The 16,965-nt window shown below is 41.1% G+C and overlaps 1 protein-coding gene across 1 annotated transcript; it reads right to left on the reverse strand.

Annotated features, from left to right (window-relative positions):
* Positions 1-800: 800 nt before the first annotated feature.
* Positions 801-6,038, reverse strand: lrrc4.2 (leucine rich repeat containing 4.2). The gene is made up of 2 exons (XM_031293496.2): positions 4,614-6,038; positions 801-4,460 (listed from the first exon to the last, which is right to left on the reverse strand). Exon 2 carries the CDS (start codon positions 4,337-4,339, stop codon positions 2,345-2,347), a length of 1,995 nt encoding a protein of 664 aa, XP_031149356.1. The 5' UTR covers positions 4,340-4,460; positions 4,614-6,038; the 3' UTR covers positions 801-2,344.
* Between the last annotated feature and the right edge of the window lie 10,927 nt (positions 6,039-16,965).

Consider the following 16,965-nt stretch of genomic DNA (forward strand, 5'->3'; position numbering starts at 1 on the left):
CCCTGTTTTGTTTTACTGCACCAGAGGAGTACCTACTGTAATGGACTCATCTTATTGTGAATGGAAGAGAAAATATGCATATATAGATATAGTAAATGCCAGTCAGTGCCAGATAGTACATTATTAACTGGCTCTTCATGGTACAGGAAGTTCAGCCTGGAAGTTTTAAATGAAGCCATGTGTTTGTGTCAACTCACCATGCTCCATAATTATCACAGGGGTCATACTGTAATTTCCTCTTTATCCCCAAATAGCCTCAGCAGCAACATAAACCTTTAAATGACCAATAACCTGCATGAATATCATTCATCTAAATCAGTACAAAAGAAGGAGTAGTGAGTGGTTGTATGAAGGGCAACAGTATAAGGTCATAGGTAAGGCGTTTCAGTCACCACAGAGACTCGGCACACTAATTCATGGTAGCTGGCCTTTTAACTGCATGACGTCAAGATAATTCAGATAGTTTGGAAATGCACTGACACATACAGAATCTTCAAAAAATAGATAACAAAAATCAGTCTGATTTCCCTTTGTTAGGTGATATATTTAGATTGTATTCAAGTATGTATTTAGTACAGCCTTTAGTGTACCTCATATCATGGTATCATCATATATATCATATATATATATATGATGATACATATATATATATATATATATATATATATATATATATATATATATATATATATATATATATATATATATATATATATACTTGCACTTGATAAATGTAATATTTTGATTGGAACTACAACCTGCAGGTGAGCATGTAAGAAAAAGAAACCCACAAACTGTAGAACTGTGGGATACATGTATTTTTTCCCCCTTCACAGTCACTGAGAAATCAATATTAAGAACTAAGCTGAGGCATCAAAGACCAACAGCCTATCTGACCTGCATAGAGCCCCACTGTGGGGTATAATGCAGCATTGTACACCAGTTACTTAAAGACCCATTCATGCAGACACTAAGTAAATGCATAGGACCGTAAGATGGGGGGCGGTTTGGGGTAGGATACGATTTACAATACTGCCTCCAGCCTTTACGATTAAACAACTTACACACAAATGGAAATATATTCAGAGAGAAGAAAAAAACATCAGATGAAAGTGTTTCTGATTAGAGAAATACAAACCAAAGGTTTTTATTTTTCATTGCCTCCTTTGTCTCTCCATAAAAATAGTGTTGCTCAAAATAAACTGTTAAAAGAAAAAGAAAGTCATGTTTCAATGTAGTCCATGGAAAAGCCCCAGTTTCAGACATTCATTTTTGTTTCACTTCAATCCTCTGTTTTTTTCTCCAAAAGCAGAACGGTCAGCAAAGCTCTGTATCACTGCACCACGTCTGTTCCTTTGAAAAAATTAGCATCGGAATGAGCCCTTGCAGAGACAAGTCAGGCAACTGCTGTAATGCATTATTAAATTAGCCCTAAACACTACACAAGCCATTAAGAAGCATGTCAAAACCTAAGGGAAAAAAAATAACACAAAACGCAACCAATAACAGAACAAAGTATTTGCAACAACTGTTATTAGCCTGCACTTCATCTTTACCAGTTAAACCAGTGGGGAATCTTGTGCACACTAAATAAACATGTTTAGATACGCTACAACTAAGAAGCACTGGCACTGTCAAATAAACGCAGCTTAGCTCCAGCGAACAGCGAGGGTTAAACCTTAGCTGCAGAAATTCACTGCAGTCCAAAAGCATTTGGCTGATAGCTACTGAACAGCACATTCTATCTGTGCCATTACACTGCTATCCTTGGACAAATGTTTCTATTTATCTAGATTTTGCTTGTGTGTCTTTTTGTGTTCCTAAGTCTGGAGATACCATTTTATTGCATATATTTGGCACAATAAAAACTGGAGCTTACCTTTGGGGCTGTATTTAGAAACTGATGCCTGTATAAAGACTTTTTTTAACTGCATCCTAAATATGGTCAAAAAACAAACAAAATGCCTCTTTTCCTACAGTAGACAGTACCATCTTCTATTATCAATCACAAAAGCAATTCAGTATCTTTGTCTTTTTTAAATAGAAGTCACCAGTTATTAGAAAATACTTTCTCAAATTACTTTCTTTTCTAATATAATCTGCATGTCTCACCACTGCCCGACGGTAGTTTCATTTATATATATATTTGTATTTTTTTTCCTCATATTTATATACTTATGTATAGGCATGTACAAGAAACAAAAAACTGTCTCTGTTTTGCACTTCTGTACAAAAGAAAGTTACCGTTTTGTTCTTTGTGCATTCTATTGCATGAACTGGTGAGCAGATACGTGGAGAGGAGAGGTTGGAGCAGAGTCAGAGATAGATCCAGAGGGAGCATTGCTCAGATTTGGGTCTCTTGAACCTTCTCCTTGCCGTGAGTAGTCTTAATGACGTAGGGATCAGCAATGGTGCTGATGTGGCTGTGATGCTGTCTGACTGAGCGATGAAGAGAGTTGTTCTGGGTCCAGTGGGCTCCATAGCCCCCTTGGTGGGATGAGGAGGATACGAACCCAGGCTTAAAGGTGTTGCTGTTGTGTTCCACTAATGTAGGCAGTACCAACCCTGTGTCATCAGAGCCACTAGATCCGGAGGTGGGTGGTGGGACAGGAGGAACTTCTTCCTCCATCTGTATGATTTCTATGGTCCTGGCTGCTGCCACCGTGCTCCTCTGTTGATGCCGCTTACGCAACTTATAGAATCCTATCAACATGGCAGCTGCCAGCAAGGTAACAGCAACAAAACAGCCTATGATGATTTTGGTGGTTTTCATCACCTCATCCAGGCTGGCGGCTGGCATATTAGGGACTCTGGCAGTGGGGATTGACACCTGCCTTGGAGTTTGAGTGTTTTGGAACAGCACAGTAGGTGTGGAGATAAAGACGGGCTGAAAGACAGAGGGCGAGGCAGGGATAGTAGGCTTGGGTTTAGGGGTTTCCTCCACTGTGGGCTCCAAAATTTCCACTGTTACGGTGGTAAAATAGGACAGATTAGATGTGTTAAGTTCAGCATTGCTGACGTTAAGGTAGGCCGAGGCATTGGAATTTCCAGCCATGTTGCTCACCATGCAGGTGTAGACTCCTGTGTCTGAAGGGAGAACATTGGAGAAGTTGAGTGTCCCATCGTTAAGGACAGATATCCGTGGGTGAGCCGAGCCATGGGTCAACACAGTCCCATTGGGGAGAAGCCATCGAACTGAGCTCATGGCAGCTGTGCGACACTTCAGTTCTGCCACCCTCGCGGCCGAGATGTTCAGATCTCTCGGAGCATCAAGTATGAATGGTGCTGAACACTGAAAGGTGGTCTGATCAACTTCCACCAGGTACCGTCCTCTCATGTGGGCCGGGGTGTGGCAGCGCCCACAGCAGGTGGAATTTGTGGGAATGTATTCTCTGAGCCACCAGGAGAGCCACACTACATCACAGTCACATCGCCAAGGGTTGTGGTGCAGGTGTAGCTCCACCAGGTACTGTAGAGGTGTGAAGAGGTTATGGGGGAGGGATGACAGGTTATTATGGGCTAAATTCAGCTCCACCAAGGCTGTGATGTCATCAAATGCATTCCTCTCAATGGTAGTGATGGCAGAGTTCATAATCCACAGTTTACGTAGATTTTTAAGCCCACGGAAGGCCCCAGGCTTCAGTTCAGGAAAAAGATTCTCTGATATTTCTAGCTCCTCCAATCCTGTCAGTTGTGAAAGATGAGGAAACTCCCTCAGGTTGCACATCCCCAAGTTGAGATACTTGAGGTTTTGAAGGCCCTCAAATGCCCCATCAGAGATGTACTCCAACTTTCTTAGTTCTCCCAAGTCTAGTCTCATCAGGGAGGGGACGCGGTTGAAGGCATAGGAGGGGATGCTCTCAATGGGATTGTTTCTAAGCCACAACTCTCTCAACTTTGACAGGTACTCAAAAGCTCCACTGGGTATGACTGTCAGTCTGTTGTCGAACAGCTCTAGTGTATTGAGGCTGGTCAGGCCGTTGAAGGCTCCCACTTCAATCTGTCTGATAGCATTTCTGCCCAGCTGCAGTACCTCCAGGTGATGCAGGTGCCTGAAGGTATCTGCCTGTATAGTCTCGATGCTGTTTTCCATCAGGTTCAGGTACCTGGTGTTGGCTGGGATGTTTGGGGGAACCCTAACCAGGCCTCGGCGGGTACACACCACCTTGCTGAGCTGGTTAGTGCAGGAGCACACACCTGGACAGTTCTGTGGATTAGCCGAGCCCAACACAGGGCCTGTGGACTGGCACATACTGAGAGCAGGCACCATGAGGGAGAGCACGGCGAGCAGGGCTGCATTCCAGGTAGGCTGCACACTAACCTGGCCCAAAGGACTCATGGTGTGGAGGGCTCATTATTCTGCATGGTGGGGGGAGATGGCACACACCAGAGGACAGACCACCCTAGCCTGGCTGGAGCAACTCAAGGCTCCCAAGTTCCATCGACAGTGCAGGGAGATGCTACATCAAAATGTATGTGTGTGAGAGAGAGAAGGGAAAAAAAGAGGGACCGAGAGGGAGACAGAGCGAGAGAGATTAATGCAAGAGAAGTAGCAGAGGAAAAGCAGTGCAGCAATGTAAGAAAAAGGTTGAATAACAGCACCAGTAACATACCTCATTAGTTTGGAAGTGGTCCTTTTTGCCTCTTTCCAAATGCTAAAAGCAACAGTCATGCACCTTGTTCATTTATAATTCCCTTCCATGGAAAGACATCAGATTAATGTTTTCTTGTTTTCCCTCTTTAAAAAAGTGAGGTGGCCCTCTATTAGCCAAGGGTACAAAATGGCTCCTGGTATTAAAGACTGAAAGCAGCATGAAAAGCACTCACAGGCAGAGGTAAGGCCATGAAGGCTTGGCAGGTGCCTGGATCCCTTCTGCCCCCACTAACTGCCCCCCACAAGGCTGCAGACTCCAACATGCAGCTCCACTGTGGATAAATCACAATGATCCATAACGCATAACGTGTAACACGACAGAGGAGGAGAGAAGAAGTGACAAACTGAAATAAATAAAAATCCCCAGTTTTCTCAGCTCCTGATACATGTGTTGGCTCGCCGGCTGGTCGCCTGTTTGGTGGAGAGACCTCCCTCACTGTGACTTTGCCAAGGGCTAGTCGGTCGCTGATTAGCCCTGTTGTGACAGAGACTGAGAGACAGAAAAAGGCTAAAGAACTCCCGGCACAGTCATCCCCCTCTCCTCTCCTCTGTGTTCCTTTTGCTTCCTTCCAACGTTGGGCTGGCCCTGGTCAGAGCAGCTGCAGGCTGCCGTGTGCACAGTTAGCAGTAATCCGTCTATTCCTCCTGGGGGGAGGGGGGGTTGGGGGTGGTGGGAGAGATGGTGGCGCTGGGTGGGGGGTGGAGAAGGGGATGCGCTGCACTGTTGGAGCTTCGCAAAAGGCTGTCGGAAGAGAGAGAGAGCACTCTTGTCCTCTTCTGAAATGAGAGAAAAGAGAGAGGATGACGCTGGGAGGATGTGTGTGGAAGTGGTCTCCCTATCTGTATCCAAAAACAGAGAAAGGTATTGAGGATTCTTCTCTCCACTTGCTGTTTGTCCCCAGGGCTGTCTCCTGCAGTGTTCTTCTGCTTGCTTATTTGTTAGTTTTTCTCCAGGGCTGAGGTAGTAAGTTGTGGCAGTTAGCCATGTGTGTGGCTGTCAGACTTGCGGCTGGCTGGTGGACTACTGCAGTAGCCAGAGTAGAACAGAGAGAGAGAGAGACAGGGAAAGAGAGGCAGAAAGAGAAATTGAGAGAGGAGAGAGAACCACTGACAGATCAAGAGCAAGAGAAAGATAGAGTGCGCAAAGGAGAGAGTGTGAGAGATGGAGAGAAGGAACGCGAGCACTCAAACAGGCAGCCCACCGTCACAGGAGCAGCAGGAGCAGCATTCCAATCCACATCTCCTCTTCTTGTTTATTCTCCAATCTCTCTCTTTTCTCTATTCCCCCCCTCCGTGTCGGTGTTGCAGGCAGCTAAGATGCTCGCTCTGCCCCCTCCCTTTGTCCTTCAGTGGGAACGTGAATGTACTGCTGACGCACTCCTCTCAGCTGCTCAGCCAGCCTCAGAGCAGTGCATTGGTTTGATGCAGTGTTCCTGTGTATTAACACATTCAACCTCCCCTCCTCCCGTATCCCTCCTTTTCCCTCCCCTTCACTGTAACTATCTTCTCCTCTCTTACTCTCTTTCTTTCTGTCTGTTTTTCACCGTCTTTCTTTACTCTTACTCTAAAGATCACTTTACCAATCCACCCCTCTGTCTTACTGTCTGTCTCCCCCAACCTATTGTTAAATTGGAAAGCTTCTAATTCCAATGTATTATACAAAGACAAGAGGTCAGACTTTCTACTTCAGTTCCAAAGTGGTTTTGTGTTCGGTCTCTCTGTCTCGTGAGAACAGCAGTGCGCCACTATTTTCCAGTGGAGATGCAGCTTGCTGCTATTCCTCACCTCTTGTTCTTGTAAGGCACAGTTTGGTTTCCCTAATGCATTATTACCATAAGGGACAAGCAGACAGAGTTGTTTGTTGAATCTGCTTTACTTATTTTGGCTCTTTATTATGTGTATGTGAGTGTTTTGGAGGTGGGGGGGGGTATTGGGTCGTGGCTTTGTGACATCATAGGGGACTGAAATGCTGACTCTGCTTCTCTGTGTCTGCTGGGCAGTCTTCTCTTCAGGGAGGAGAAAGATGAAAGAGCTTGCACACAGTTATCTCTTAGAAAGATGAGAGAGAAAGACGGGAAGATAGAGGAAAAGAGACTTACCGAGAGAGTCGGGGAGAGAGATGGAGCCGGGTAGGAGATATATCCACGTCCTTGGTGAAATAGGGGAAAGGAGCCTATAGAAGGAAGAGAGGAATGAGATAAATATGGATAGTAAAGAAGCATGAGAGAAGCAGATGAGGGAACACACTGCATAGTAGCCTTCTCAGTGAAATGGCACAGAAAGGCAGAGAAAGAGAAGGATAAGGAGTAGGGGTAAGGAGTAGGAGAGACGAGAGGAGTGTTGATAGTGTTGGATTAAGAATCATTTGAATGCAGGAGAAGGAGTCTCCCTCTCTGCATTTGGTTAATGACCACATTCTCTGCCTCTCCTCCTACTCTCTCATGTCACATATATATTTGCTATTGGGGTTGTGGTCTATAGAAAGAAAAGAAAAAATAACATGCATACAATAATACATGTGCCACTTTCAATTCTCATTTTAATTTCAATTTAAGAAATAAAAAGGACATGACTGAACTTTTGCATCCCACTAAAGATGGTATAGAAAAAGTCATGCTTCATGTCCACATTGGACCATAAAGAGGATGGAGTGATACTGAAGCTAATTTTAATTAAATGCAACTTACATTTTACAGAAGTAGAACATTAGGACTGTACGTGATCCTGTGTTTGTGTTAACTATATAAATATGCATAATATCAACCTGAATACATGATAATGCTCAGTATTATCTTCTGGATGCGTGGATATATTCCCTTTGCATTTTACTTGCAACATTCAAATTGAGGGGTCATAACTTTGAATTAAGGAAGAATGCAGACTGACCTTCATTGCCCTACAGTATTTGGGAGAAAGACCATTGTGTGAGCAACAAAGGGAATGAGTGAAAATGTACGTATATCTCACTGTTTTTTTTCTGCATCAAAGGAGGACTTTGAGAGGGCTGAAATAACAAATGAAATACAAAGATGACTGAAAAAACCCGTAAACATTTGTGTTTTGAGAGATTACATGCCAAATAGACAAGAAAAGCTTTTAAAAAATGTGCCAATTACAGCTCATGTACCTATTCTATTCCTAAAGTTTCTTTAGAGTGTAGAGTGGATAGGAGGAAGAAAGAAAAAGAGAGGGAGAGCATGGTGGGGGTGAAGGGGAGATAACTATTAGCTAAGGTGGTGCAGGCTGGGTTGGTCAGATAATTGATGGCCATGGTTGTAGCTGCTGTGTTAATGCTATTACAGGGGGCATGAGCATGGAAAGGTCAGTTGGCACACTGAATATATGACATTTCCTCCCTCTGTCTTTATGGCTGTCTCTCCCTCTTTTCACCTCTATCTTTCTTTCTATAGTCAGGAATATCAGCCACAGCCTCTGTAGTCCAGTTCTCCCTTTGATTGTGTGGAACGAGGTTCAGGGGGAGGATTTATTGCCATGTGAAAATTAATAAATAGTGTGTGGTAAATCATAAGAGGTTTTATGGAATTACTCCATAGAATGATATAGCATCTTGTGCTACAGTGTGTCAACTCCACAACACTAATAAATCTTAAATGTGTCTTCCAATGTCATATATTTTGAGCTGGCTTATCCGTTTAGCTAATTTCTGTGTTTTTGTCTTTCAAATTAAATTGTAAATGAAAACTGTGGTCAGAGACTTCCGTTTTACACTGATAATTTAGTTAATAATTATAATAATAATAATAATAATAATAATAATATAGCACTTACTTCCACTTTATTTTATCAAGAATACAAACATATGACATTATTATTCTGTTAATGGACAACCTCTATTGCCTGACAAGCATATGGAGTAGTTAGCTGCTTTTTTTTCATACAAACTGCATTGTGTATGTGGTTTAATAATTTGTATTAACTTAAGCATGAGTCAATACCAGTATTTATAGTGTTAATGCAATACATGTTGTAGTTGAACTAAGCTTCCAAAGTACAAAAATATTACAAACATTCTAAGTCTAAATGTCTTCGAGGCAAAAAATAAACAGAAAAGCTGAACAGAAGACAAATGCTTTATTTACTGTAATCTGACATCATTGTAATTGTTAACAAACTGAGCGACATAGCACAGAAAATAATACCAATGTATTTCAACCATCCGAGCCACTTAATGAGTGCCTTTGTTACCTTCAGTACACGGTTTAATAGATTTAATCAGATCAAATGTGGAACTACGCCCTCAACTGTCCAATCACTTCTGGGCATACATATCTGAAGCAGATTCTCATTGTGGACCTGTTATGATCTGGTCTGAATATGTGAATTCAGGGGATCAAGCCCTTAATACGGGACACTGAATCAGGCCCAAACCCTGTGCCCCTTTGCAACACCTGTCAAACTTCAAACTCAAAAATGCCAAGACATTCAAGGCTCTGTACTGCAGAGGGGTTGAGAGTATGTTTACAATCTTTGGAGGGTGTGGGTCAATACCACACTGGGATGGAGGGGGGTGGGCCTAAAGCAGCGTGGTGTTGGAAAGAGTGAGACAACAGTGGGTCAGGTCAATACTGAGCGAGTGACATCCTGCCCTAAAGCTGCGTAAGGGTTATAGGGGAAATTGAATGTTGCAGGATGTTAAATCTACATGCTGGTGTGTGTGTGTGTGTGTGTGTGTGTGTGTGTGTGTGTGTGTGTGTGTGTGTGTGCGTGTGCGTGTGCATGCGTGTGTGTCTGAGACCCAACTAGCCTCTGTGGGCTGTTAATATCACTCAGGATTCAAGCTATGCTACTGGTCGTCTGTAGTGACAGTCACTTCGTAAGTGTACTGCTCTTACAGTAGATGACCCATAACTTACACATTCTACTTTGCCTTTTCTGACACTGCTCACTCATACCGCTGAGTTCTGAAACAATGTAATCACTGGTAGCAACTGTTCCTCCTGAAGTGAGTGAGGGATAAAAGCTGGAGACAGACTTTCCTAGCTGACCCTGTGGTCACATATTCATAAGGTCAAGACTCGTATAGGCTAATATAAGACTAATAATGCTACTGCCAGCTGCTAAAGCTAGCACTGCCACAGTCACATTACGATCCCCCACTGTTGCGAATGCTAATAGCACGCTATTCAGCTGCAGGGCAGGCAAAACAACATCTATTGCTTAGTTACTGTTAGTGACTCTTTCACCAATTCAGCTTCACCTCGTTCTGTAGTTAGAACTGACGGATCTAATTAGCTGCTAGCATTAACCATTACCTTGCCTTAGCTACTGTTCGATGTCTCCTGGCCCCTGTGGGTTCTTTCCTACTCAGCCTGTGTTTAGTGTGGCAGGTCAGCAAAGTGCTGGAGCAGCATTTGGCCTTAGAATATAGGAGTGGATGGTAAGAGAGAGCGAGGAGACTGGTGGAAGCAGATCGATGTGGCCTGTATTCATTAACCCTCGCTCACGGCTTCCTTCCCTCCCCAATCACAACTCCGCCATTTTAGGACGGCAGGAGGTGATTTATTAGCTGTCCTGGCTCAGTCAGCACCATCGACCCACAGTCTGAGGAGAGTTGACTCACACCAGGATATACAGATTCCCTCACTGTGGGCTGAACTCACTCAGTGATCCAACACCATTCAAAGAGGAACCATGCTGGAGAAAGCAGGATATCAACATATATTTACTTATATTTGTAAACTTTTTTTATTATTTGTAAACAGAAGGCAGGAGAGGAGGCTACAGGCAAAACAGTGGGTGTTATATTTATTTATTCTGTGTCGCCATAAGGACAAGTTCCTTCTGGGGCAAAGAAAGAAAATTCTTCCTGAGGTGAGTGTAAAGGCTTGTGACAGGCGTGGCTAGATGACCCTGTGGCCATGGGCTGAACACACATGCTGTTAAGCTGTAAGGGTCAAGACTTCCATAGGCCAAGAGTCATAATGCTACTGGTAGCTGCTGAAGCTAGAACTACCACTGTAACATAATGATCACCCATGCTGTTGAGCAGTTGTATAACGGGAGTCTGGAGATAGACATAAAGCTCTGACAGATGTGGTACTATCTAACATGATCGGTGATTCCTTAGGTCGCTTGTAAGGCGAGGCTACAGGTAAAGCTAACTAAATACAATGTAAAACTATGTCAATAAAAGGTGGATCATGAGGACAGTAATGGACAGAGAAGTGTTTATCTAACCCTTGTTTGCCAATGCCAGTTTGCTGTCTCTTCTTTATAACAAAACTCTTACTGTTAGCACTGAAAATAATCTGTCACAGATCACTGTGGAAATAAACTTGATTTAAACTATTTTTATTAACTCAATATGGTATGCTTTTACTTCCAAATGGTTTTAAGATTAATTCCTTATTCAACTGTAAGGGTTCATCATTTTCTGGTTTCATCGTTTTTTACAGCTAAATGACCATTATTTTAAAGAGCTACAGTAGTTGTAGTCATACTTTATGACCCCACACATAAAAAGGCCAGAAGAAAAAGCATCTTATCTGGTAGGTTTTTTACACTTCATTTCAGCACTAGGAGCTGTCCAGAGTATGACCTGTTAAACATCCTGGTGCAGAAGAAGAATGCATGCCTCTCTCCTCATTTGACGTAGTGATAATTCATTTGTCTTCAGGTCTTGTATTTATATTGTTAAATATAATAAATAATGTGTTCTTTTAATATTTCCTCCGAGATGATGATTCTTCTTTACAGACGTTTTATTGAATCAGTTTTAATGTTCTGTGTTGTTGCTTTGTATGGGAACTTGACTAAAATAAAATTTCAGGGAGGAGTCAAGCCCATCTTACAGACCTATATAACAGGCAGGTGCTTAGGAAGGCTAACTCTCTTCTCTTCTGCCAAGATCACCCCCTACAGTACAGTTTCAACTGTTGCCCTCAGGTCGTCGTTTTAGAGTGCTGGTTATGAGGAACAAGATATATAAGGTTTCCTTCGTTCCTGCTGCCATTCACATGTTAAATGGAAGATAGCATCAAACTTTTGTCTGTAGATTGCAAATTCCACAGCTTGCTCATTTGCACAAATTGCTTACATTGTGTACTAGCACTTATGACCTGGAAGCTGAATAACTTTCTACTAAACCACTCTGTAAACCATGTTGTTGTTGTTGTTGCTGTTGTTGTTGTTGTTGTTGTCCAGCGTTTTTGTGTATGAATCCTAGCTGCAAACCAATTTCGATACTCGAATTTGACTTTGAAATATAAACTGTATAGTAATGAAAATACATTAAAGGCTGTGATGTTAAAGGGAAACACTTTCAAATTTCACTGAAGGGCCAAATAACTAGTTTGTGGGAATAGATTTGTTACAGTAGCTTTTCAAATGTGAAACATATATTTAAAAAACCTAATTTTGGGCGCCTGGATAGCTCCGTGCAAACTTAATCCGAAAAAGGTTGTATTTTCTCATCGATTTTTTCAATCAACGGGCTATTTCTACAACCCCAGTGACTGACACTTGTTTCACATTCGCATAAAAATACTGTATATTTAATACATGTAAATGCAATTAACCCATTAATGATTTCAAAAATATGTTTTACAATGAGGAAATGCTAAAAAGCAGGGTAACACTTTCTAACCATCAATAATAAATGGTAAATTAATATTTAATTAAACTTAAGTTTAATAGTTAATTTAATGTTAACAAAAAATTATGATTAATACTTTTACTAATGCTATATTTTATTATTTTAACAGTTTATTGTTGCACACTTACATTTTTATACATTATATTAAGTATTTGTTAATTATAAACCCAATTAGTTGCAACTTTATAATATCCATCCAAATAATATTTATAGTTGGTTTTACAGTAAAATAAGTACTAACTAAAGTTTAATTAACTATCAATTTACTATTTATTAATGATGGTTATTATAAAGTGTAATTTGTGAATGTTTATTCCTCTGATGCAGACATGTAACTTCTGAAAACATCACGTCACTCTTGTGACATGATAGTGAAACCGAACACACATTTTATACAAAAAGTATTAAGCGCAAGTCAAACATAATGGAACTTTGGCATTACAAAAGGGTGCATCTGTCAATAAAAGCCCATGTTGTGTTCCATGTTGTTTTGCTAATCTTCCTTACCCTCTAACAGCTGACCATTTTGTTTTATAAATCCATCACCCAGAAGTCTGATCTTCTCTGACAAACGGCTCTTAATAGAAAACAAGGCAGCTCAATGGATTTTATTGATTTCCCTCAACTGAGAACACAGTAGGTATTTGATAGTTGGGACACAAACGGCCAGTAAATGGGGTCAGATCCTAATCTCATGACACTCACACAGGGGGGAGTCTGCACATTAGGTGGAAAACAGAGCTAGATAATTTAGATGACCAGCAGTCAGCATAAGTCATTGCATGCTTGTCATAGAACAATTGCTGTTCATTGAGTGAAGAATGTGCACTGTTTACATGATTTTGTTTGTAGTGCTGAAACTCCTTATCAATACACTATTGTTCCGTTGCTTTCAATAAATACCATTAACAGTATGCTATATTGCTTGTATATGGTCCCTTTGTTTAAAAAAGGTATTAGATAATGTCAGGGATGCGAGGAACGCTGATAATGGTAATTATGACAGTAAACACTATTAATCACAGCCGCACGCTTCTGTGGAAAATAAATAAATAATGCCCCTCAGGAAATTAGTCTTCAACAGGTTGCGGTATTTATCTATTTTTGTTTTCACGTCTGGATGCTCAAACCCAGTTAATTATATTTGTATATCCCATTAGTGCTATGATTGATTCTGTGAGGTTGAAATAAAACGTGCACATCCTTACTTCCCATGTGCAAAGAGTGCATTTCTGGACAGAGCTCTCATTGTTTGCAGTCTGATGACCTCCATCACACAAAGTGTTGCTCATTCAGATTTTAAAAGTCTGGTGAACCATGTCTTAATGCTCAAACACTCAGAAGTAAAGCTTGTACACTGGGTTACAACCCTAAACCCAAAGCTGTTGCTCGCCATGCAGAACCGGGGTTTGCCATAAAAGATTTAACAGCCCTGTGTACTCCACTGGAAATATTTAAATACTGATTTGAAGAAAGTAAAGTTGGTCCTCTCCTATGGTATTTCAACGGCCAAAAAGAAAAGAAAGAATAAGACCACTTTTAGGAATGAGTGACAGAGAAAAATGTTGCCAGCGTAAACTCAAATGTGCACACAAATACACATCCCCCTATGCTGGAGATGTATGAAGGCAGTGTGTTGGATGGTCTCCCTCACCTCTCATATGCAAATAACTTTCCCCCATGCGAGCTGTGATTGGCTTGCAGTTATTAATATTCTGCCAGCGTGTGACTTCGTTAGCCCGGAGTTACTGTGCCAACAGGCAGCACTAAAAAGGGACTTTGTCAATGTTTGATGTCTCGTGAAGTGATGCTGTGTGTGTGTGTGTGTGTGTGTTTGTGTGTGTGGAGATTCAAATTTGGGCAGTGGGAGACACTATTCCCCGCTGACATCAGATTGAGGAGGAAGTGTCTATCTGCTTCTGAATATGATTGTAATAAAATTCTCTATATGAACACCCAGTTTGTTCTGCCTCTGTAGAGTAGCCAGCCACACGGCAGGCTCCATCCTGTCTCTCGAGGTCTAAGTACAGGTTTGGCTTATGGACTCTGTCAAGGCGAAATCTCAACCTATTACTTTTCATCCATTTAGGTCTGGGCCACTGCCAAATATGCCTGTGCTTGTAAACAACAAACCAAACTAAACCATGTATAGGGATGTGATGTGAAGCTTAAACTAGCTGTGACATATTTGCCTGTAGCCAGCCTTCAGTCAACCATCCTCACACTAAGTCGCTCTGTCACTGCCGTATCTCAACAATGACAGCATGAGCAGTGTGTTCTCAACACAGATCATAGGGTTTGTCATGACAAGTGTAGCAGGGCCTCTCTGCTGTGTGTGTGTGTGTGTGTGTGTGTGTGTGTGTGTGTGTGTGTGTTTGTACAGTAAATCCCCTAAACTAGAGTTTGTGACCCTCAGTAATACATTTCCTTTGGCAAAGCAGTTCTGGATTTTCCCCCAGGTGCCACAGGGGTTTCGTAAGGAGAAAAGTGTAGGGCAGCATTTTCTAAATTGAAGTCAATACCAATCGGCCATTTATCTACAAGCACCCTGGCGCTAAGGGCATCTAACATCGCTTAACACACACACAAACAGACACACACAGACACACACACACACACAGCGCTTTCATTCCAGAAGCTGAATAAATGATTTACACCCAACAGTAATCTTAAAATGAAACTCATTTTCTTAATCCTAACTCATTCAAATATTGCCCATTCTCTAAAAGACTCATATTATATGTGGGCTTGTTTGCATCAAACTCCCAGGGCCAAGTTTCTTAGGAAACAAGAGGATTTAACAATAGAGAAACTAATTACTCCTCTTCACCCTTGAATTGCGCAGACTATTGGAACTACAGCAATAAAAAGGCACATTTTGCATATAGCAGCAGTCAGCTGTCATACATCTGTGTACTCCATACATCTTGAAGATGGTGAGTCATCATGATGAAGCTCTCTGTCTCTCTCTTTATGTTTCCCTCTAGTCTTATACAGGTATTTGACAGTTTATGATGGAATCAGTTTACCTTGTCTGACTAATGCTGGATTTATGTAACCAATGTCTTACACACTTAATCGATTAGGTCAGTCTTCTGTGTCATAACAAAAGGTTTGTAATCAAATTTTGAAAATTTGACTGACTGACTGAACAACCAATCAGGTAGTTTCTTGTTTGGTTTCTCAAAAACAGTGACTGCTTTTCCGTGGTTTCCCATTCATAGCAGGATCAGAATGAATACATTAGTGAATGAACAAATTAATGAATAATTTTTATACCAAACATTTTTTTAAGTAATGCGTGTCTTTCATTTATTTTTAATTCAAATTATTCAAAGAAATCCTTTTGCACTTACTCTCGCTGAGGATTTAGAATATTTGAGTGATTTTATGCATTGAGTTTGTGGTAATTAGAAGGGAAGATCTTGTGTCCTTGGCATTAAAACAAAGGGATTAGAAGTCACAGAAGGCTTTCAGTCAATTAAATGCCAAAACACACTGAGATCCATTATGGCCACCTATGTATACCAGAAATCTGTGCACATAAGATGTAAGGTGTTATGAGTTAGAAGTTAGTTAAAAGACAAAATGCTAAATTGAAAAATGTGAGGAAATCAAAAAAGAGGCTTGATTGTTGCAGTAAATAAGACAACAAGGATGAAAAGAAGGAACCAAGAGAACACACTCTATTTATCCTTGTCTTATTTTAAACATCTGATTTTGTTGTTTTGTACTGACTTAGAACAGAGCCATTGCTGTTGAGTTTAGTCCAGACTGATTTGTAGCATTTGTATTTTGGCAACATATTGTCGTGCTATGTAACAGACTATGCTATGTAACAGACTATGTAGTAGACTGTCATCACATAGCTTAAATGTAGACTAAATACCTAAGACCTCCTACCCAGTGTACAGTATTTGTCACCATAACCCCCTGCAGCAAATAAGTGTGTTCCGCATGCCTCCTTTAAAATATTGTGTACCGGATACTTCATTTCATCATGGCTTTAAAATATCCCCAAATATGTGAGTGTACGTGTTTACCTGCTACTCTCCCCAGAGGCGGTTAGCCCAATTTCTGCATCATGTTCAACCCAATGAATAGTAACACAGCTGTCATGCCAGTGACCAGGCTATTGCATATTTAGAAAACAAAATGTGAAGGCGAAAAATAACCAACAAAACAAAACAAAAAGGAAAGACAATCCCAACTTAAAATAAAACAAATAAACCAGCCAATTAAGATAAAAACATCCATACTGTCTCCATTTCACTTTCACAACAAACCCCAAGCTTAAACTGTGTCTCTAACCTTATCACACATATCAGACCAGTGTAAATGAACGACTGAATGACTATTGATTGTATGATCGTATTCTGTAAATTTGCCCTGCATGTTTCTGCACAGTGCAACTACTTTTGTTGTGAAATTTCTCCATGAGCTCCTTCATTATGAGAGGCACTCTGCATGTTCTATACTGATCTATATTCAGGGCCTAACTCTGCTCTTTGTGTATGGGGATTATGCGCTCTAGAGGCAGGGTAATTTGATATCCATTGATTGAGTCAAGAGCCAATCTGAAATTGAGGAATTGTAGTTATTGCTATTGATTTTAATAACTAGGCTGTTACAGTTCATTCAGTGCAGCTGTAGTCGATACAGAAAGCGAACTGTTCCCCCTCTTCTGAGAAAAAGA

This window comes from Sander lucioperca, chromosome 7 (genome assembly GCF_008315115.2).
Source record: "Sander lucioperca isolate FBNREF2018 chromosome 7, SLUC_FBN_1.2, whole genome shotgun sequence".
Taxonomy (NCBI): Eukaryota; Metazoa; Chordata; class Actinopteri; order Perciformes; family Percidae; genus Sander; species Sander lucioperca.